This window comes from Stenella coeruleoalba (genome assembly GCF_951394435.1).
Source record: "Stenella coeruleoalba genome assembly, chromosome: 17".
Lineage (NCBI taxonomy): Eukaryota > Metazoa > Chordata > Mammalia > Artiodactyla > Delphinidae > Stenella > Stenella coeruleoalba.
Window position 1 is genome coordinate 35,993,919 of NC_137163.1, and position 25,014 is coordinate 36,018,932.

The 25,014-nt window shown below is 39.0% G+C and overlaps 1 protein-coding gene across 12 annotated transcripts in view; it reads right to left on the minus strand.

Moving 5' to 3' along the window:
* VPS13B (vacuolar protein sorting 13 homolog B) overlaps positions 1-25,014 on the minus strand; it is a 795,728-nt gene that overhangs the window by 155,536 nt on the left and 615,178 nt on the right. For all 12 annotated transcript variants that reach the window (XM_079901966.1, XM_079901971.1, XM_079901960.1 and 9 more), the window contains one exon: positions 9,068-9,270. In XM_079901966.1, the coding sequence (XP_079758092.1) occupies positions 9,068-9,270 (203 nt within the window). The remainder of the gene's footprint in view (positions 1-9,067; positions 9,271-25,014) is intronic.

Genomic DNA, 25,014 nt, shown 5'->3' on the forward strand with positions numbered 1-25,014 from the left:
AAAACAATTAAGGAAATGGTAATAGGAACATACGTATCAATAATTACCTTAAATGTGAATGGATTAAATGCTCCAACCAAAAGACACAGGCTTGCTGAATGGATAAGAAAACAAGACCCATACATAGGCTATCTAAAAGAGACCCATTTCAGACCTAGGGACCCATACAGACTGAACGTGAGGGGATGGAAAAAGATATTCCATGCAAATGCAAATCAAAAGAAAAAAGCTGGAAGGCTTCCCTGGTGGTGCAGTGGTTGAGAGTCCGCCTGCCAATGCAGGGGACACGGGTTTGTGCCCCGGTCTGGGAAGATCCCACATGCCGTGGAGTGGCTGGTCCCATGAGCCATGGCCGCTGAGCATGCGCGTCCGGAGCCTGTGCTCGCAACAGGAGAGGCCACAACAGTGTGAGGCCCACATACCGCAAAAAAAAAAAAAAAAAAAAAAAAAAAAAAAGAAAGCTGGAGTAGCAGCACTCATATCAGATCAAATAGACTTTAAAATAAAAATGTCACAAGAGACAAAGAAGGACACTACATAATGATCAAGCGATCAATCCAAGAAGAAGATATAACAATTATAAGTATATATGCACCCAACATAGGAGCACCTCAATATATAAGGTCACTGCTAACAGCTACAAAAGAGGGAATCGACAGTAATACAATAATAGTGGGGGACTTTAACACCTCACTTACACCAATGGACAGATCATAAAAAATGAAAATAAATAAGGAAACAGAAGCTTTAAATGACACAGTAAACCAGATAGATTTAACTGGTATCTATAGGACATTCCATCCAAAAACAGCAGATTACACTTTCTTCTCAAGTGTGCACAGAACATTCTCCAGGATATATCACATCTTGGGTCACAAATCAAGCCTCAGTAAATTTAAGAAAATTGAAATCATATCAAGCAACTTTTCTGACCACAATGCTACGAGACTAGATATGAATTACAGGGAAAATAACTTAAAAAAAAGAAACACATGCAGGCTAAAGAATACATTACTAAATAACCAAGAGATCACTAAAGAAATCAAAGAGGAAATAAAAAAATACCTAGAGACAAATGACAATGAAAACATGATGATCCAAAACCTATGGGTTGCAGCAAAAGAGTTCTAAGAGGGAAGTCTATAGCTATACAAGCCTACCTCAAGAAACAAGAAAAATCTCTAATAAACAATCTAACCTTACACCTAAAGGAAGTAGAGAAAGAAGAACAAACAAAACCCAAAGTTAGCGAAAAGATTGAAATCGTAAAGATCAGAGCAGAAATAAATGAAAAAGAAACAAAGAAAACAATAGCAAAAATGAATAAAAGTAAAAGCTGGTTCTTTGAGGAGATAAAGAAAATTAATAAACCATTAGGCAGACTCATCAAGAAAAAGAGGGAGAGGACTCAAATCAATAAAATTAGAAATGAAAAAGGAGAAGTTACAACAGACACTGCAGAAATACAAAGCATCTGAAGAGACTACTACAAGCAACTCTGTGCCAATAAAATGGACAACCTGGAAGAAATGGACAAATTCTTAGAAAGGTATAACCTTCCAAGACTGAACCAGGAAGAAATAGAAAATATAAACAGACCAATCACAAGTAATGAAATTGAAACTGTGATTAAAAATCATCCAACAAACAAAAGTCCAGGACCAGATGGCTTCACAGGTGGATTCTGTCAAACATTTAGAGAAGAGCTAACACCCATCCTTCTCAAACTCTTGCAAAAACTTGCGGAGGAAGGAACACTCCCAAACTCATTCTATGAGGCCACCATTACTCTGATACCAAAACCAGACAAAGATACTACAAAAAAAGAAAATTACAGGCCAATATCACTGATGAATATAGATGCAAAAATCCTAAACAAAATACTAGCAAAAGGAATTCAACAACATATTAAAAGAATCATACACCATGATCAAGTGGGATTTATCCCAGGGATGCAAGGATTCTTCAATATATGCAAATCAATGAATATGATACACCATATTAACAAATTGATTAACAATGTGACACACCATATTAACAAATTGAAATACCATATGATCATCTCAATAGATGCAGAAAAATCTTTTGAGAAAATTCAACACCAATTTATGATAAAAACTCTCCAGAAAGTGGGCATACAGGGAACCTACCTCAACATAATAAAGGCCGTATTTGATAAACCCACAGTAAACATCATTCTCAATGGTGAAAAACTGAAAGCATTTCCTCTAAGATCAGGAACGAGACAAGGATGTCCACTCTCACCACTATTATTCAACATAGTTTTGGAAGTCCTAGCCACAGCAATCAGAGAAAAAAAAGAAATAAAGGGAATACAAATTGGAAAAGAAGAAGTAAAACTGCCACTGTTTGCAGATGACACGATACTATACATAGAGAATCCTAAAGATGCCACCAGAAAACTACTAGAGCTAATTAATGAAACTGGTAAAGTTGCAGGATACAAAATTAATACACAGAAATCTCTTGCATTCCTATACACTAATGATGAAAAATCTGAAAGAGAAATTAAGGAAACACTCCCATTTATCATTGCAAGTAAAAGAATAAAATACCTAGGAATAAACCTACCTAGGGAGACAAAAGACCTGTATGCAGAAGACTATAAGACACTGATGAAGGAATTAAAGATGATACCAACAGATGTAGAGATATAGCATGCTTTTGGATTGAAAGAAGCAATATTGTGAAAATGACTATACTACGCAAAGTAATCTACAGATTCAATTCAATCCCTATCAAATTACCAATGGCATTTTTTACGGAACTAGAACAGAAAATCTTAAAATTTGTATGGTGACATCAAAGACCCCAAATAGCCAAAGCAGTCTTGAGGGAAAAAAATGGAGCTGGAGGAATCAGATTTCCTGACTTCAGACTATACTACAAAGCTACAGTAATCAAGACAATATGATAGTGGCACAAAAACAGAAACACACATCAATGGAACAAATAGAAAGCCCAGAGGTAAACCCACGCACCTATGGTCAACTAATCTATGACAAAGGAGGCAAGGATATACAATGGAGAAAAGCCAGTCTCTTCAATAAGTGGTGCTGGGAAAACTGGACCACTACATGTAAAAGAATGAAATTAGAACACTCCCTCACACCATACACAAAAATAAACTCAAAATGTATTAGAGACCTTAATGTTAGATCGGACACTATAAAACTCTTAGAGGAAAACATAGGAAGAACACTCTTTGACATAAATCACAGCAAGATATTTTTTGATCCACCTCCTAGAGTAATGGAATTAAAAACAAAAATAAACAGATAGGACCTAATGAAACTTAAAAGCTTTTGCCCAGCAAAGGAAACCATAAACAAGATGAAAAGACAACCCTCAGAATGGGAGAAAATATTGCAAACGAATCAATGGACAAAGGATTAATCTCCAAAATATATAAACAGCTCATGCAGCTCAATATTAAAAAAAAAACCCAATCCAAAAATGGGCAGAAGATCTAAATAGACATTTCTCCAAAGAAGATATACAGATGGCCAAGAAGCATATGCAAAGCTGCTCAACATCCCTATTAGAGAAATGCAAATCAAAACTACAATGAGGTGTCTCCTCACACCAGTTAGAATGGGCATCATCAGAAAATCTACAAACAACAAATGCTAGAGAGGGTGTGGAGAAAAGTGAACCCTCTTGCACTCTTGGTGGGAATGTAAATTGATACAGCCACTATGGAGAACAGTATGGAGGTTCCTTAAAAAACTAAAAATAGAATTACCATATGGTCCAGCAATCTCACTACTGGGCATATACCCAGAGAAAACCATAATTCAAAAAGACACATGTACTCCAATGTTCATTGCAGCACTATTTACAATAGCCAGGTCATGGAAGCAACCTAAATGTCCATCGACAGACGAATGGATAAAGAAGATGTGTTACATATATACAATGGAATATTACTGAGCTATAAAAAAGAATGTAATTGGGTCATTTGTTGAGATGTGGATGGATCTAGAGAGTGTTATAGAGTGAAGTAAATCATAAAGAGAAAAACAAATATCGTATATTAACACATCTTTGTGGAACCTAGAAAAATGGTACAGATGAACTGGTTTGCAGGGCAGAAATTGAGACACAGATGTAGAGAACAAAAGTATGGACACCAAGGGGGGAAAGCCGCAGGTGGTGGTGGTGGTGGTGGTGGTGTGATGAATTGGGCAATTGGGATTGACATGTATACATTGATGTGTATAAAATTGATGATTAATAAGAACGTGCTGTATAAAAAAATTAAATTAAATTAAATTAAAAAAAAAAAAAGAAAAGTGAGGAATTCACCTAGATCTGTTAGGCAAAATGTGTGATAAACCCTTGGTATGACTTTCCTAGCCCTGAGAGATCTTTTAAAAGTTCAGTATGAGACTCCTTATCAAAATTTCACACACACACATAAGAATTCTATATCATCAATTATAGTTATATAAATCATCAGGCCAAGTTTACTGAGACCAGACTTATTTTGCAAACAAACTACTCTTAATTTGGTTACATTTGGTAAAAATGACGGTAATTTTAGAGAGAAAAAGATTGTTTCAGTGAATATTAAATTCTGGTTTTGTTAATGGAGGGTCTGTATTTATTAAGACTTACCTCCTAGGTAGTCCCCTGCTGTCATGCTATATTAATGTAAAGTTTAATTGAAGGACACTCTAAGTTTGTTTCTGAAGTTTATCTTAGTAATCTATCTTTGAATGAAGATCAGATGCCCCAGGACCTGGAACCAGGAGATTGTGCATGCTAAAACAGACATAATTTAAAGACTATCTCCAACCTGGTCGGAAGGACACTTTTCAGGTACTCTTAACTAGCTGATGAACAGTGAAACTGAAGGGAATGACTCCTGGATTAATTACCACTCACAAAGGGCCCCTGCAGTGGACTGGCCTATGGCGAGTGTGGTTGACCTCAAAATCACCTTAAAACAATGCTCAAACAAAAGAGAAACTACCCTCATACTAGGATGAGAAGAAGACGACATCAGAAGTAGACAGCTTGCCCAAGATTCTGGACCTAACTCGTATGATCATTTATAATGTTTTCTTGACTTCTTGGACTCTTGCATATGAATCAAATGTTTTCCTATCATGGGCATGATCCTATGCTAGTTTTTTTTTTTTTTTTCCTATGCTAGTTTTAAAAATCAATCCAGTTGTTGGGTTTGTGGCCAATTACCTGTGTCTAGTACTTCTGGGTTACCTTGGTGGATTTCTCTACTCCAAGGCTCTAATTGGTTGGCTCTTAGGAAATTTATTCTAGAAGAGAGAAATTATAGTCCTATTTAGGCCACTATTAATATTACTAGGTGGGATCCCCTCACCTAGCCAATTAATGATCCTACTCTGACTCTGGCCATAAATTTTTCTTTATTACTCAGGCTCAATCATAGCAACAAGCAAAATTTCAGCCAAGGAATAAGACCTCCCACAATTATGGGATGGATTTATGTAGTTAACACCAGGCCATGGTAATTTAAGTTTAAAGGCTACTCTATGTTGGGAACAATTAAATCATAGTAAGGATAATCAGTCTAGTAACACTAGGAAACTGGGCTGGGTGCCTTACGGACAGTGCCAATATAAAATTTACCTTAAAGATAAGGATTGGTACAGAACAGACTAAGTCAGACAACCTGGGATATACTGGGCCACACCTAATGGAAGCTTGCTTGATTCTTACTTATGACTTCACTACTACTGCTAGCTATGTTATTTGTATTTCACCTGTTTTACAAAATTGTTGTTTCTTACATTACCAAATGTGTGACTAAGCCTGTCATCAAATGATGATATATGGTTCCATGTAAGATCAATGATGGTAATAGTGTAACTCTAGATATGGGAAGAAGCAACAAGAGGGAATATTTTCCTGGACTGTAAGAGACTAGTAAGACAGGTGGTCCAGAGACTTTTTGGCTACTCCTGTGGCCTAGTCCAGTAAGAGCACATTGAGTAGCCTACCAGAAAACTCTTTTCCAGGCCTTGGAATGAGCATTCCTAGCCCCATGGATTGAAATGGTCATGAAATGCCCCCCCAAACCATGGTCAAATTTATGACCATGAAGGGGCCCTGCTGACTGGAAAGCAGCACTTGCCATTGGCACTTGCTGTCTGTCTCTACAAAGATTAAAACATGAGCCACTGCAGCTGCTGACCTTCAATACCCCCTGAAAGGAGTTCACAGTTGACATCAGGAATGAGGCAGTCTGTTCTCTGGGAAAAACTGGCAGAACAGGCCTTCAGACAGTTAGATATTTTCAGGAGAAGATTTTTTGAGCCAAAATTCTTGCATCTTCTCATACCTAGAGAAACACTAACATCATTAACGGTGACATCTGCTTTGGCTATAAAGGAGAATATTACAATTAAAAGTCAAAATGGAAAAAAAAAACCCAACAAAAAACAAACTACCACTGGCATTTTTCACAGAACTAGAACAAAAACTTTCACAATTTGTATGGAAACACAAAAGACCCCGAATAGCAAAAGCAGTCTTGAGAAAGAAAAACAGAGCTGGAGGAATCAGGTTCTTGGATTTCAGACTATACTACAAAGCTACAGTAATCAAGACAGTATGGTACTGGCACAAAAACAGAAATATAGATCAACGGAACAGGAGAGAAAGCCCAGAGATAAACCCACACAATATGGTCATCTTATTTTTGATAAAGGAGGCAGGAATATACAATGGATAAAAGACAGCCTCTTCAATAAGTGGTGCCAGGAAAACTGGGGAGCTACACGTAAAAGAATGAAATTAGAACACTCCCTAACACCATACACAAAAATAAACCTAAAATGGATTAAAGACCTAAATGTAAGGCCAGACACTATAAAACTCTTAGAGGAAGACATAGGCAGAACACTCTGACATAAATCACAGCAAGATCCTTTTTGAACCACCTCCTAGAGAAATGGAAATAAAAACAAAAGTAAACAAATGGGATCTAATGAAACTTAAAGCTTTTGCACAGCAATGAAAACCATAAACAAGATGAAATGACAACCCTCAGAATGGGAGAAAATATTTGCAAATGAAGTAACTGACAAAAGATTAACCTCCAAAATATACAAGCAGCTCATGCAGCTCAATATCAAAAAAACAAACAACCCAGTCCAAAAATGGGCAGAAGACCTAAATAGACATTTCTCCAAAGAAGATATACAGATTGCCAACAAGCACATGAAAAGATGCTCAACATCACTAATCATCAGAGAAATGCAAATCAAAACTACAATGAGGTATCACCTCACATGGGTCAGAATGGGCATCATCAGAAAATCTACAAATAATAAATGCTGGAGAGCATGTGGAGAAAAGAGAACCCTCTTGCACTGTTGGTGGGAATGTAAATTGATACAGCCACTATGGAGAACAGTATGGAGGTCCCTTAAAAAACTAAAAATGGACCTACCACACGACCCAGCAATCCCACTACTGGGCATATATACCCTGAGAAAACCATAATTCAAAAAGAGTCATGTACCAGAATGTTCATTGCAGCTCTATTTACAATAGCCAGGACTTGGAAGCAACCTAAGTGTCCATCAACAGATGAATGGATAAAGAAGATGTGGCACATATATACAATGGAATATTACTCAGCCATAAAAAGAAACGAAAGTGAGTTATTTGTAGTGAGGTGGATGGACCTAGAGTCTGTCATACAAAGTGAAGTCAGTCAGAAAGAGAAACACAAATACCGTACGCTAACACATATATATGGAATCTAAAAAAAAAATGGTTTTGACAAACCTAGGGGCAGGACAGGAATAAAGATACAGATGTAGAGAATGGACTTGAGGACATGGGGAGGGGGAAGGGTAAGGTGCAACGAAGTGAGAGAGTGGCATTGACATATATATACTACCAAATGTAAAATAGATAGGTAGTGGGAAGCAGCTGCATAGCACAGGGAGATCAGCTCAGTGCTTTGTGCCCACCTAGAGGGGTGGGATAGGGAGGGTGGGAGGGAGACACAAGAGGGAGGGGATATGGGGATATAAATATACGGATAGCTGATTCACTTTGTTATACAGCAGCAACTAACACACCATTGTAAAGCAATTATACTCCAATAAAGATGTTAAAAAAAAAAAGAACACATTCACATTCTATCCAAATAGAAAATTATCAAGAAATAAGTTGGATACCCTCACATATTCAATACTTGGCTGCAAATCAAATGCATAAAAGGTTGCAATGTAAGGTTATATATTATGTTAGCCATCAGACATCATAATAGCTAACGACCTGTCATTAGGAAATGGTTCTTAAATTATTGCTGATGACACTGCTTGAGACAGGCTGGCTACTTTGTAATTTGAAAAGTCTACACATAGAAAAAAGTTTATTGACTCAGAAATTCCAAACATGTCCACACAAAACTTGTGCACAAATGTTCATAGCAGCATTGCTCATAATAGCTAAAAGTGGAAAGAATCTAAACAACCATTAATTGCTGAATGGATAAATAAGATGAGGTATATCCATACAATGGAGTATTATTTGGTCATAGAAAGGAATAAAGCAGTGGCACCTGCAAAAACATGAATGAACCTTGAAAACATTATGCTAAGTGAAAGAAGCCATTCACAAAAGACCACATTTCATATGATTCCATTTACATGAAATGTCCAGAAAAGTCAAATATATAGAGACAGGAAATAGTTAGTGGTTGCCTAGTTCTGGAGAGGGAATTGGAGGATAATGGGGAGTGAATGCTAATGGATAAAGGGTTTTGGAGGTGGGTGTGTGAAAATGTTTTAAAATGGATTGTTGTGATGACCACACGACTGTGAATATAGTAAAAAACCACTGAATCGTATTCTTTAATTAGGTGAACTGTATGGTTTGTGAATTATATCTCAATAAAGCTGTTAAAAAAGTTTAGTAAAACAGCAATCTGACAATACCCTTTTCTCACCACACCAAGATTTAAAATTTAATGAAACAGTTCAAACAATGAACAAAGACTAGTTTAAAACTTATGGGAAAAATGGGGCCAATCCCAACAGACCTGCAGCAGACCTCCTCTTAAATCAACGGATATTTTTGGTATGGACTGTTCTGGGCCTGGATTGCCACTGTGTTTACACCATTTAGCTTCCAGATTGGCAGTAGCACAACATGGTCCTATCAGAATCCGACTTCTTTCTTTGAGACTTGTTTTAAGGAGAAAATCATTTATACTGAGTAGAAATGATGATCCAAGAATTACACCTGGAAAAAAAAAAAAAGAAGGGATGAAGAGGGGTATATGTTATAATTCTTCCTTGTCAAAGAAAAAGTATGTTTGGGTAAGAACTATCTGCATTTTTTAAGAGTATTAACTCATCCTTTGTCAGAGTTTTCTTTTCAGTTGGCTTTTCCCCACAGTTTCATGCCATTTATATAGAATTCTAGTTATGAAGCAGGTATACCTCACTCACATTCCTAACAAAGCAATATTTGCCAAAACGTTATGACTTTTTCCATGTGTGAGCATTTTAAGTTTTATGAGTAGAGACATTTTCATTAAATTGTGCACGTTTTTCAAACACTACATTTAAGAATGAGAACAACTGCTTCATTTGTCTATTGTTAACATGATGGGAGCGGGCAATTTTCTGTGATTTCTTGTAGTAACAGAGTACAGTATATTACTTTGAGAGACACTCAAGTTTTTGACTGGCCCATGTTAAAATTCAAAACAATCAAAATATATAACATGTGTTTTCTAAAAATTTTAGTTTAATCCAAACTTCACACATCATAACCACTTGAAGTTTACAAAGTCTTAAAAACAGATAGTGGCAGGTTAGATTTATGAGAAAAACTATATGCTATAGTTCAAAGTAAATATACCCAGAAAAGGAATACACTTTAAAATGTAGCTTTTCTTTTGAACTTAAACTTGAAGTGTAGATCAAAACCTTTTCATAAAACCAATGGCACACTTTAAGATATTTCGATGCAAAGTTAGAGTGGTGGGGTTAACTTTCCCCTAAGGAGCTCATATTCTGAATTGTCATTGTGAATACTGAATTTCACCAGACCACGTATGTAATGCCCATGGCTTATTTTTCTAATGATATTTGATCCTTAAAAGAGATGAAAGAGGGAGTCAAGATGGCATACTAGGAGGACGCGGAATTCCTGTCTCCTCACAACTAGGGCACCTACCAGGTACTGGTGGGGGATCACGGACACTTAAGGGGATGGAAGGAACCCCCAGTGACGGGGTAGGACATGGGTGCGGGGGGAGTGAAGAGGGAGGAGAAGTGGAGGTGGGGTGGGACCGGCGCCCCTGAGGGGCTGCTGGGGGAGGGGAAGGGATCCCAAGACGGAAGCGGGAAATTGGGGAACCATTGGGAGGGCAGAGGATCAAAAGGGAGCGTGGCTAGGTTTCCCCTGCCTACTTGGACCCCTAGGAACCTGCTGAGATCCCGGGCCTGATCCTCTGCTGACAGAGGCCCCTCCAGCCACGAGGGTCCTGAAGGAGTGGGAGGGAGGAAAGGGGGAGCAAAAGTAAAGGCCAGACCTCTGGGACCAGCACCCCTGAGGGGTAGCAGGGGGAGGGGAGGAGATCCTACATCCAGAGGGACGTACCCACAGTTAAGGGTCCAGTGGCCACGGGGGAGACCCTGGGGAAGACGGTGGGGGGGTCATGAAGGAACAGAAGGGAACGGGGCCTGCTTTCCCTGTCCACTTAGGCACTGGGAAGCCTGTTGGGTTCCTGGGCCTAACCCTCTGCCCTTGGAGCCTTCCTCTTGCCGTGCAGAGCCCGAGCCCCGCCCCTACACCCCACCCAGGGCCCTACCTCTACATTTGGAGACCCCCTCCAATGAGCTGAGCCTAAACCGAACACAAACACCCTCACTCAGGGCCCTACCTCCAAACTCGGGAACCCCACACTACAGAGGCCCTCCTTTCCACATCCTGCCTCCCCACCTTCCGCAGGTCCTAAGCAGAGGCCCCACCCCACACTTGAACGTCGCCCCACCCACCCACCTAGGTCCCGCCCCACCCAAAGCCCCATCCCTGCCTAAGTTCCACCCTCCACCTAAACTCTGCCCCCATAGGTAAGGTTTTTTTTTTTTTTTTTTTTTGCGGTACAGGCGCCTCTCACTGTTAAGGCCTCTCCCGTTGTGGAGCACAGACTCCGGATGCGCAGGCTCAGCAGCCATGGCTCACGGGCCTAGCCGCTCCGCGGCACGTGGGATCTTCCCGGACCGGGGCATGAACCGGTGTCCCCTGCATCGGCAGGCGGACTCTCAACCACTGCTCCACCAGGGAAGCCCGGCTGTTTTTTTTTTATAACATCTTTATTGGAGTACAATTGCTTTACAGTGGTGTGTTAGTTTCTGCTTTATAATAAAGTGAATCAGCTACACATATACATATATCCCCATATCTCCTCCCTCCTGCATCAAAAAATTTCACAATTTGGGGCTTCCCTGGTGGTGCAGTGGTTGAGAGTCCGCCTGCCGATGCAGGGGACACGGGTTCGTGCCCCGGTCCAGGAAGATGCCACATGCCACAGAGCGGCTGGGCCCGTGAACCATGGCCACTGAGCCTGCGCATCCAGAGCCTGTGCTCCGCAACGGGAGAGGCCACAACAGTGAGAGGCCCGCGTACCGCAGAAAGAAAACAAAAACAAAAACAAAAAAAAAGATAAAGCGACCATATGTGCGTGGGTTTATCTCTGGGTTTTCTATCCTGTTCCATTGATCTGTATTTCTGTTTTTATGCCAGTACCATACTGTCTTGATTACTGTAGCTTTGTAGTATAGTCTGAAGTCAGGGAGTCTGATTCCTCCAGCTCCATTTTTCTTTTTCAAGATTGCTTTGGCTATTTGGGGCCTTTTGTGTTTCCATACAAATTGTGATATTTAATTTTTTTTTTTTTTTGCAGTACACAGGCCTCTCACTGTTGTGGCCTCTCCCGCTGCGGAGCACAGTCTCCAGACGCTCAGGCTCAGCGGCCATGGCTCACAGGCCCAGCCGCTCAGCGGCATGTGGGATTCTCCCAGACCAGGGCACGAACCCGTGTCCCCTGCATCAGCAGGCGGACTCTCATCCACTGCGCCACCAAGGAAGCCCGTCGCTTTATCTTTGATAAAGGAGGCAAGAGTATACAATGGAGGAAAGACAGCCTCTTCAATAAGTGGTGCTGGGAAAACTGGACAGCTACATGTAAAAGAATGAAATTAGAACACTTCCTAACACCATATACCAAAATAAACTCAAAATTGATTAAAGACCTAAATGTAAGGCAGATACTATAAAACTCTTAGAGGAAAACTTAGGCAGAATACTTTATGACATAAATCATGGCAAGATCCTTTTTGACCTATCCCCTAGAGAAATGGAAATAAAAACAAAAATAAACAAATAGGATCTAATGAAACTTAAAAGCTTTTACACAGCAAAGGAAACCATCAACAAGACGAAAAGAAAACCTTCAAAATAGAAGAAAATATTTGCAAATGAAACAACTGACAAAGGATTAATCTCCAAAATATACAAGCAGCTCATGCAGCTCAATATCAGAAAAACAACCCAGTCCAAAAATGGGCAGAAGACCTAAACAGACATTTCTCCAAAGAAGATATACAGATTGCCAACAAACACATGAAAAGATGCTCAACATCACTAATCATTAGAGAAATGCAAATCAAAACTACAATGAGGTATTACCTCACACGGGTCAGAATGGCCATCATCAAAAAATCTACAAACAATAAATGCTGGAGAGGGTGTGGAGAAAAGGGAGCCCTCTTGCACTGTTGGTGGGAATGTAAACTGATACAGCCACTATGGAGAACAGTATGGAGGTTCCTTAAAAAACTCAAAATAGAACTACCATACGACCCAGCAATCCCAGTACTGGGCATATATCCTGAGAAAACTGTAATTCAAAAAGAGATATGTACCACAATGTTCACTGTAGCACTATTTACATTAGCCAGGACATGGAAGCAACCTAAGTGTCCATCGACAGATGAATGGATAAAGAAGATGTGGCCCATATATACAATGGAATATTACTCAGCCATAAAAAGAAACGAAATTGAGATATTTGTAGTGAGGTGGATGGACCTAGAGTCTTTCATACAGAGTGAAGTAAGTCAGAAAGAGAAAAACAAATACCGTACGTTAACCCATATATATATGGAATCTAAAAAAAAAAAAAGGTTCTCATGAACCTAGGGGCAGGACAGGAATAAAGACAAAGATGCAGAGAATGAAATTGAGCACACGGGGAGGGGGAAGGGTAAGCTGGGACGAAGTGAGAGAGTGGCATGGACATATATATACACTACCAAATGTAAAATGGATAGCTAGTGGGAAGCAGCTGCATAGCACAGGGAGATCAGATCGGTGCTTTGAGACCACCTAGAGGGGTGGGATAAGGAGGGTGGGAGGGAGACGCAAGAGGGAGGGGATATGAGGATATACGTATAGCATATAGCTGATTTACTTTGTTATACAGCAGAAACTAACACAGCATTGTAAAGCAATTATACTCCAATAAAGATGTTAAAGAAAAAAAAAAGAGAGAGATGAAAGATTAAAAAACACCTTAGGCCCACACCATACATGTTTCAAATTAGAGTACCCACGTCGGCTTTTCAACTCTGTGGAGACTTGAAAACTGCATATATGTTGTATGTTCCTACTGTAGAAATAAGACACACAACTTCTAATCTTCCATAGAGGACAATCACACTCACAAAAGCATTAGGGTTAAGACTTTTGTTAAAAATTATGATGGTGAAAATCAATTTCTTAAATTTGTTCATCAAACACATAGTGGCACTAAGACTTCACTTCATTTACACAATTTTATTTATTCAGAGTTACACTTAAAGAAAAAATAGGGCTTCCCTGGTGGCGCAGTGGGTGAGAGTCCGCCTGCCGATGCAGGGGACACCGGTTCATGCCCCGGTCTGGGAAGATCCCACATGCCGCGGAGCGGCTGGGCCCGTGAGCCATGGCCACTGAGCCTGCGCGTCCGGAGCCTGTGCTCCGCAACGGGAGAGGCCACAGCAGTGAGAGGCCCGCGTACCGCAAAAAAAAAAAAAAAAAAGAAAAAATAGAACAGTAAATAAAAAAATTGAAACAGGCCCTCAAATACCCAAGAATCAAAAATTATCTTTATTAATGGAGCTTAGAACTTAAGTCACAATTTCTGACTTAACTGCATTACATTTCCTAAAATATTTACTTCTCAACAGTAAGTACTTGCTAAATGAAACACACCAATTCATTATTCAAAAATTTGTCATAATGGGAGTATACAAGTATAGGCTTAATTCAGTACAGTCATCTAGCAAATGAGCATTAAGGGAATGTCAGAATTACGATACCCTTTGTTCTCAAATACACGCATCTTCGTATTACCCTGCAATGAAATACCCAATTATCTGGTGGTAATGTTAATGTGAATGCTCTATTGGTCCCTCACACGAGAAGTGTTTAATATCAAAGCTCTCCTAGGGTTTTTTAAAAATCTTATTTAATGTTCATCATTCTCATCAGGCACCCATATTGGATAATTTTGGAACCCACTTTGACGGTTCACTCTTAGATAGTTTTCCAAGACTTACCAATTTCTATATCATTTTACCCAACTCTATTATTTTAAAACATGAAGGAAGAGAGACCTTAGTAATCTAAGTGATTGAAAGGGAAGATCACACCACCTTCACCAGTAGATTGTGACCATCCCGGAGGCAAGGACCATCTTATGCAGTATAGGACTAGTCAAGACAGTAGTTATTCAGGACATATCCTACTGTACTAAAGGACAGTTTAGAATCTGATCCTATTTTCAGCTGTCACAATATATTTCTTAATTGACAGGCAGGAAAGATAAGTGCTTAAATCTTTGCCATTCTTCATTTTGCATCATTGTATCACAGAATAGTAATGCTGGATGGAAGAGATCTTAGAAGCCATCTTTCAAAGTCCCTTCCTCTAAAAAAAAAAAAAGAAAAAAAAAAACGAAACCCTTTTTATTTTGAAATAATGTTAGATCTACCTAGAAGTTGCAAAAATATACAGAGTTCTCATGTATCTTTCACCCAGCTATGTAACTATAGTACAAACACTGAAATCAGGAAATTCACTTTGGCATAACACTATTAAGTAATCTACAGATTTTATTTAAATTTAGCCATTTTCTTCACTAATCTCCTTCTTCTGGTCCAGGATGCAATCTAGGATCCTTAGGCTCCTTTAATCAGTGACAGATCCTCTAGCTTTTTTTTTTTTTCTTTCATGACCTTGAGTCTCTTCAATAGTCCAGGCCAATTATTTTGCAGAATATCTTTCAATTTGGGTTTATCTGATGTTCTCCCTTTAGAATAAGGTTATATGCATTTTTGGCCAGAATACCAGAGAAGTGATACCCTTCTCAGTGCATGGGGAAAGTGATATTGATGTTTTACTACTTGCTGGTAATACTAATGTTCATCACATGGCTAAAGTGGTGTCTGCCAGATTTCGCCACTGTGAAGTGGTTATTTTTCCATTTGTAAACAATAAGTATCCTGTGGAGAGATATCTGAAGATTATGCAAATATCCTCTATTACATCAAACTTTTACCCATTAATGTTAGCATCCATTAGTGCTTCTTGCCTGCAACAATTATTACTGTGGTGTGTGGTAATGTTGATTTCCTATTTCTCTTACTCTTCTACAATTATTAACTAGTATTCTATAGTAAAAAGAGCTGTCCCTTCTACTCTATTTATTAGTTCAATTATTTATCTATACCAGTATGGACTCACAGATATTTATTTTATGGGTCCTAATCTAATACTATCTTTATTTTACTTTGTTGCTTAAATTGAACCAGCTTTGGCCATTGGGAACCCCTCCAAGCTGGTTCCTGTGTCACTGTGATATACCCCTATCATTTTTTGAGAGCTTCTTTACTTTCTGGCCACAAGATGTTTCAGGCTCAGTTGTATTTTTCCCATCCCATCTCTGGCATCAGTCATTTCTCCAGAGCTTTGGTTTCTTTTGCTGAAGAATGGCATCTCGAAACCAAAATCTGGGTGGTAGGTATGCTCATTGCTACTAGGGTATCACTGTTTCTAGGGCCTCTCAGCAGAGAGGGCTAAGAAGTATATGTGCGTCTACTGCCCATGTATACACACACATCTATATTACTGTATCTATCAGTAAATATATTAAAAATCATGAATTCATACTGATACCTCTGGTTCTAATCCAAAACCACAGGATTTGGTTTCTAGCCTATTCCCTTTTCTTATTTGTAATCTCTTCCTACAACAGTGAGAAACCTGCAGAGTACTCCTTCTGATGTGTTGATGTCTGATCATCCCTAAAACATCACTTTGGAGAGAGTAGGCAAAATTAAAGCAAAAGAACTAAGACAGAAACAAAGGACAACTTTATTAAAGCAAAGGTAATTATCTATCAAAGAAAAGACTATCAAAAGCAAGGGCTGATATTTATCCCTAGAAGTCTCATTAAGAATGGGCTTGACAGCATTTTTTCTGGAGCATACAGAAGAACGAGATTACCTTTCTCCTCTATAGCACTTTTCATTTATACGAAGATATTTGTAAGCATATGATAAAATCTACTTTGTAGAAGTAACTTAATACATACAGAATCTGAACCTTACTGGATATTTCTACGGTGCAGCAATGGCCTCAAAATACTGATATTGTACTAAGTTTCTGAGGTCTTGCCTTAAAACTAGAACTGGAATGACAAAATTTGCATCATGATTCCTTACCGTATATTCCTCAGAAAGTGCCTATCCCTTCTCAAAGAAGAACGTGAGTAGGGTTGGTGGAAGGTCCTTCTTAACTCCCGAAAGTTACACAACTAGAAGTATTGATATTTATTAGCTAGGGTGAGGAGGGATATAAGAAAAAAATTCTAGACTTGCATTTTTACATAAAAACAATCAAAATGTTGACAGCTTTTGTGTTACTGTGTACACTGTTAAACACATGAACATTTTCCTACTGTCATACAAATTCTATTCTTTCTTGCTCCGGTAGAGAGAATGAGATACCTAGAATTCTCAGGAGAGTAAAGGTAAAGGTAGGGACTGAGACCTTGGGAAAATGGCCCAGAAACAGGAAGCCAATGGTCGGGCAAACATTTGGGAGCCTGAAACAAGAAGAAAGAAGGTGGGTCAGACTCAGGTGAGCACTGAGGAGGGCAGGAGGAGACACAAGGTGCCTGAAATACAAGAGACTTTACAGTTGAGGCAGGCACTGACCCAGCTACAGCTATATTCCAGCAATAGCAGAATTTAACGACTGATTTTCTAGAAAGTAGACTAGTAGGCCTAGGAACCTGCCGAAATTTCTAGATTTTCAGGTTTGATACTCTCTGGAGTTTGATCTGGTTCAAGGATGAACATGAGGCTTAATGAAAACCAATGAGGTACAATAATACTTTGGGGAGAGTAACCTTTCCTCTTGGTTTCCGGTTTTGAAGGCAAGAAAATGAAGGTGTTAGAGCTGCTGGCTGTCACCATGTGTCAGCTATTTCAGTGAACTTCTTTACTATAATGGCTTTAAGGATAATTTCTTATGATGGTATCCATAACCATGCCTAATTTCTTAAATAAGTGCTACTCCCATGCTTCTGTCTATAAGGAATTTGGATATACTGGATCACCTCCAACTTGATATTTATGCACGCATGCATTACTCATTCAACCAACGTTTACTGGTTATCTACCATATATTGGGTATATACAAAGATAAAGTGAATAATTTGCAATTTTCTTTCACATTACAAGATTTTTCCTTTTTTAGCCTCAAGTTCTGAAATCTCAGTAAGCATTAGAGGGAAAAAAAGACAACCAACAACATTTATAATTTTGACTCTGTTCAGCAAGTGAACTGTTGAAAAACACAAATACTTCCCTAATCATACAAACACTTAGTTTTTGCTTTTTATTCACTTTATGTGCTGTCAATTCTTTCACTCTAATCAAATACTTAATTGAATACCTATGCGTTGAGTCGTCGTTCTTTTCTTTACCCCTTCATTTCTCCAATAGCCTACCCCTCACTCTATGCTTACTTTTTTCTAATCCTTTATAGTTTGTACTTGCCTATTTCTCAGGTCTACCAGCATTGATCATGGGCTCGTATGAACACAAAGGGGGTATTGAGAATTTAAGATGCTAATGTTGGCAGTGAGGATACAGGAACAGGCACTGCCTAAAGGCGTTATGGAAACATGTGACCTATAGATATAAACGTGCCCTGCCTGGTCCCTTCTGTCTCCTTTCTTTTCTTTCATGTCATACACCTACATGGAAATTAGGGAATTAGGCATGGTTTGCTTTTGAGACACATAAGTAGTTTAACTCATCCCCATGTGCCTACCTGCCCACTACACTTGCTACACACACCAGCCTGCTGTGGCTTTGCTCCTCAACGAGGGGATCCAGTTACTTGCGGCACCACAGAAAGGTTCACCCACAAGTACCAGTTTTTAAGTTTAACAGAGTCTCCGTTTCCTTTTGAACATTTCCTGCTACATTTTTAAAAGGGTACAACAAAATAATAGAGAAGCATGTTAGTTCTAGTGGTTTTAATCTTGGTGTAAATGACCAGTAATAAGAGATTATGGTGATCACTTAATAATAAAGAGTGGTGATAAATTTCACAAAGGGTCATTTGTGAATGGTAAAGCAAAGTTCACACTTTTACCACAATCTATGAAAATAATCCCTGGGACTCGTGACAGAGTTATTAATTCTCCTTTCCCCATTCTTTTACTCTGTGAGAAGCTGGCCTATGGGACATCATCCCTTCCTTTTTGTTTTTTTCAATTGGGAAACATACTAAGTATCTTCCTTGGGATAAAATGAATCTTATTTTATATATCAGCACACATATAAACCCAGGGCCACAGAGAATACTCAGAGTTCATGTAAGATGGATACTTATACATTCAAAATCCAGAATAAATGGCAACAGAAAGGGAGTAAAGGCCTGTGTTATTTTTCTTCCTAATGGACTAATAATGCAAGGTGGGACAAATGACTATAAGTAAAAATTATAAAAAAACTAACTTCTTAGCATTGGAACATTGGAAAACGCTGAATAATTTTGTGAAGTTTTACCACTCCTCTACCTCTGTGTGTGTGTGTGTGTGTGTGTGTGTGTATGTGTGTGTGTGTTTACATATAAGCAAATATGACAAGATGTTTATATTTGTTCTAGCTCATGAGTATATAAGCATTTGATGTATTATCCTTTATATTTTCTGTACTTTTAATTTTTCCCTTAAATTTCCAAAAATGACGAGAGAAGAAAAGAAAGAAAAAAATTAAAGAAATATGTTACAAAAGTGTAAGATTTAGAATGGTCACAAACTTTAAAGGCATGAATATTATTAAAGCTATTTATGCAATCACTGATCAGGTCATTTTTTAAAATTTAATTCTGAAATAATTTCAGGCTTTCAGCAAAGTTAATATCTTTCATGCAGCTTCCCTTAATGTTAACAACTTACAGCAACTATAGAATGAGTCTCAAAAGCCAGAAAATTAACATCGATACAACGCTACTAACTAAACCATAGACCTTGTTTGAATTTCACCAGTTTCTCCCTTCATGTCCTTTTCTTGTTCCAGGATCCAATCCAGGATCCTACCTTGCTTTTTGTGACTGTGGGATAAGGTCATTTTTGACTGAGTATATTACGTCTTCTCTCTACCTCCTTCCATTCAATAGAATGCTTTTCTGCCTGATTCTTCCATTGGCTTCTTTCAAAAATCTGTGTTTATATATTTAATTTCAGCTCTAGCAAACTAATGGCAGGTACTTAATTAAACTAAATGAGGTGTATCAACATTGAGAAGTAATTTCAGAAACAACTTGTGTGATAAATAGAAATAATCTTGGTTTGTTTGCATACTGACATACTTTTCATTGAGTGTAAAAATTTAGTTCAAGGAACAAACAGTTTCCTGGCCTTTAAAATACTCCTTCAGAAGACTAATAAATGGAAACCACTTGCTTTGGAGAATGTTTACAAAATGCTGCCAGCCCTACATTGTCGGTCTCTACTAGACCTTTACTAGGGCTCCTACTCTCTACATGCTGACTGTGCAAAGTGTCATCTACAGCAAGCTTCTGTATGTCTTTAGAAGGGTACTCAATGATGACATGTGCTAGCAAAGCATATCCAGGTATTTTTATCCAGCTGGAAATAATCTAAGGCTACTAGGAAATCAGCAAGCATGTGTTAGATACATCCAGAAGTCGATTTGCATAACTGTGAAGCATGAGGAGACTCAAAAAGTGAGGAAGAAAAATTTTTGTAAGCATGATCCATAAAAAGATGACCATAAATGACTAGATGACTAGAAAAAAAATTCTGTGAGTCTGGTCCACTAAAGAGATGATTAAGAATCTTTTCATTTCTAGTTTCTTCAACTAATGATGTTGAAGCACATAAAAATGGCACTTGAGTATTTTTATTTTATTTTATTTTTTTGGCTGCACCATGTGGCATGCAGGATCTTAGTTCCCCGACCAGGGATCGACCCCACGTGCCCTGCAGTGGAAGCATGGAGTCTTAACCACTGGACGGCCAGGGAAGTCCCTGCACTTGGGTAGTTTAACCATGAAAATAGCTTGCTTTCCCCCTCTTGATCAGAATATGTAAGTGTTTCAGATCCTACTTAATTACATTCTATTTTGTAATAAGTCTATATCTGCATCTGTTATTATAGTAAGTTGTAACATAGGATAAGATTAATAAATGAAACAAAATACAACAAAACTGTCAGAGAACTACATGGACACAGATGTTTAAGCTGAAAGGGATGCTGGTGCTCCCCAACAAAGTTACTAAAAAGTCTAGTCCTCAAAATGAGAGTCCAAGTGGGTGGTCGACCTGCTAACACGTATCCCCCCTTCTCTAAGGCACTCGAGATTTCTCATGGGTGGGATTTCCAGTCCTCAGGGACTCTCATCTAGTCCTTATCAGTGAGTAAAAGCTGGGACTTCTAGTCTAATCCAAACCTCTTCTTTTGGACATAAGAAAATGACAAGTAGCAGGAACAGGATTTTATTTTTCTTTCATATGAAGAAAGGGAGAATTACTCATGGAAGACAAAAATGTCTATTGAGTTGGCTATTTATACTTGGCCCTTGTCTGGGAAAGGTATTTTTTTGAGAAATGTTTTAAAACTCTCAGATCCTAGAAAAACTGAACTGAAAATACCAAAGGGTGACGGTGGATACGCTTTGCCTCTTTCTTCCCCTCCCTCCAATGCTGACTGCCACCATGCTTACTGTTTCCACAGTTGTGTCAGTTTATTAGGAAAATAAAACTTGATTGGATCATGTGGTTATGTTAAAAAAAAAAAAAGCCTACTAACAAATCTGACCGTGCATATTGGAAAGTGTACAGCAACCTTCTCATAGAGGAAAGAATATAGTATAGCTGGTTAATTTAATGAGGAAACTGCTGGTGACTCAATTTTTTTTTTTTAAAGTAAGTCACATGAATGGAAGAACTGGTATCAACTCAAACAATGTTGAAAGCAAAATGACTTCCTAAGTGATTTACTGCAATGGCTTAGAAACTGGTATTAATCTACATGATCCAGGTTTTTAAAGACTGGTTTAATAGAAAGTCCAGAAGCCAGGAGACGTGTGTTATAGTCCCCACTGCACCCCAGAGTATCCCTGGACAAATCGTTTAATCTCGGCACCCCTAAGTGAGGGAGTTAGTCCTAGCTCAGTAGGCCTCAACCTAGGGTTCTCTGACACTTAGGGAGTCCCACATAGTAATGGTGGTCCATGAGGTATTTTAAGTATTTCAAAGATCCTGAAAGAAATCATGAATTTGCTGGAGACAGGGCCAAAGTGTACTAAGTTTTTTGGTTACAGTAGTATCTGGTTGGTATAGTCATGCTAGCTATCTTATCCTAAATACAGCGTGTTTGGATGATGGAGAGAAAAGGACAAAAAGTGTTCTTGATAAAGAGGATGATCTCCGAGATAATTTTCAGCTCTAAAATTTAATGCTCTATGATCTCAGCATTCATGTGGTATGACTGAGTTGGGAGAGGGAGGGAGGGAGAGGAGGATACAAAAACACTAATATTTATTGAGGAATTAAATAATTGTGTGCTAAGGAATGTGTAGGGTACTCTGTGTACGTTATTTCACTTAATCCACTCAACAGCCCCATGAATTAAGTATTTTTGCCTTTATTTTGGAAATGAGCTGTGTTGTAACTTTTACCACAATCAACTACCAGCAAGTAGCAGGGCTGGGATTGTCTGCCTCCTTCCAGCACCATGTTGCTTTATAAAAGCTACTGCTATTAGTTAGCTCTTAGTAATTTCATTTTTCCAATTGGTAACAGGGTTGTGAATAAGTGCTTTTTCCTGTCCCCGGCTGTCTTGCTTGGCCTCAGTATATTATGCCAACATAGCCTACAGGGCCAGAGCCCCAGCCAGAGAGCAAAAGAACATCGAAGATGTCTCTTCAGTCACTTATCACTGACAGGGCTGCTTTGCCAGAAACTTTCCTAGCAAATAGCCTTCTGGCTTATGTGGATGAGAGGGCAATTTGCTGGAACTGCAGCAAAACTAAACACTGTCACAAATTCAGTCGAGTGGGGGATATTTACTTCTAACCCTCTCTTCTTCCACAGTCCCAGTTCTAGGAGCTACAATAATTCTTATCCATTTCACCCAATACTAACTTACAAAGTGCCATCATGAGGATGCAAAGGAGACACTATTAAGAAAAAGATCTTTAGGAACTTCCTTGGTGGCGCAGTGATTAGGAATCCGCCTGCCAATGCAGGGGACACGGATTCAAGCCCTGGCTTGTTAAGATCCCACGTGCCACGGAGCAACTAAGCCCATGTGCCACAACTACTGAGCCTGCGCTCTAGACCCCGCAAGCCACAACTACTGAGCCCGCGTGCCACAACTACTGAAGTCCGTGCGCCTAGAGCCCGTGCTCCCCAACAGGAGAAGGCAGCACAATGAGAAGCCTGCGCAGTGCAACCAAGAGTAGCCCCCGCTCACCGCAACTAGAGAAAGCCCGAGCGCAGCAAAGAAGACCCAATGCCGCCAAAAATAGATAAATAAATAAATAAAATTTAAAAAGAAAAAAAACATCTCTAGTATTTAATTGCTAGGACTGGAAAGTTTCTTCTCCAATAGCATTTTTCACAGTGAGATATTTTCACAGTGAGATATTTTCATTGATAGCATTTTTGTTGTCTCAAATGCCCTTTTTTCTCCTGTCCAAGGAATACTGTTTTAATATGCGTATATGGGAAATGTTTACCAGTTGTCCCTTTTTTTCACCTCAAATGTATCTAAATCTAGAAAAATAGTCCTTTCCCATATCTTTGTTAAAGCTAGGAGAAGAAATAAAAAGCATTGATTCTTTTTTTCTATAGTACATAAGCACACAAAGTCTAGCGCAATGGAACACAATTCTAAAATACATAACCTGGACTTCCCTGGTGGCGCAGTGGTTAAAAATCCACTTGCCAATGCAGGGGACACAGGTTCGAGCTCTGGCCCGGGAAGATCCCACATGCCGCGGAGCAACTAAGCCTGTGTGCCACCACTACTAAGCCTGCGCTCTACAGCCTGCAAGCAACAACTAGTGAGCCCACACGCCGCAACTACTGAAGCCCGCGCGCCTATAGCCCACACTCCGCAACAAGAGAAGCCACCGCAATGAGGAGCCCGTGCACTGCGATGAAGAGTAGCCCATGCTCTCCGCAACTAGAGAAAGCCCGCAAGCAGCAACGAAGACCCAACGCAGCCAAAATAAACAAATTTATTAAAAAAATACATAACCAGAGGCCAACAGTTTTCTAGCAGTCTAGATTAAGTTTGGAATTGGTAACTAAAAACAATAGGGGGAAAGACTAATCTAGCTGGAGACAAGATTTGAAGGTGGGTATACTTGGGAGAGTGTAATAACTGTACTGGATTTCTCATTAGAAGGGAGCAGAGTCTTAGGAAGACTTCACAGTCCCCAAGAGAACCATATTTACACAATTAACAATTCTTTTGTTGAAAAAAAAAAGCTTTCATTATTGCATGTAGACACATGTGGGCTGTATAAAAATATAAGAGATGTGTAACCCATGGTAAACACAAAGTAATGATCTTAAACAGGCCAAATCCTTGAACTCGTCATTAATAAATGTCTCTCCTGCATTCAGCTACCCAGGCTGCTGGGAGCCTGTTTTCTTCAAGTACTTCAAACACTGAAATCCAGGAACATTTATTATTTTAATCCATTACAGGCAGTGCTTGATTTAACTTTATTGGTTGTGGTGGTGGTAGTGGTTATAAGTGGGGGGTACAGCAATGTTCTTTTACACATCATTTCAAAAGGGCTTAATTATATTTTATAGTTTGGGCCAGGAATTCTACTTGTTTTTGGTCTAACAAGGTTCAAATGGAGTTCAGGTCGGTGATTAATCAGAAGAAAAAGTCAGAGATGGTTATCTCTCTGCGATGAGCTCATCTCCCTCTACGAAAGGCTGGGCAGGTACATCATGTTCACTGTGCCACAGCACATGAGAGTGCTCTGACATCCGAAGATGGCTACTTATTGGATGATTTTTACTTTTCAGGCAGCCTGGAAATTAGCACATCAGATATTTCACCCAGTGGTTACCTTCTAAATTTCTGAAGTTACTATCCTATGTATTTAAAGGCTTCTCATTAAAATCCAAACAGCTATAGTAACCTCACAGCACAGAAAAAATGTACACGAAGAACAAAAATCACGTAACAGACATTAAAAAAAACCCACATAGACCCTTTAGCACAGAAAAATTTAAATATTCCAAATGAAAGATGTAAAGACTGAATTAATATAATTTGGTTAAACAAGAAAAAATAAGTGACCATATAAATATGCTTGAACAGCATATATCTACTAGTGAGTTTTTTTTTTTTTTTT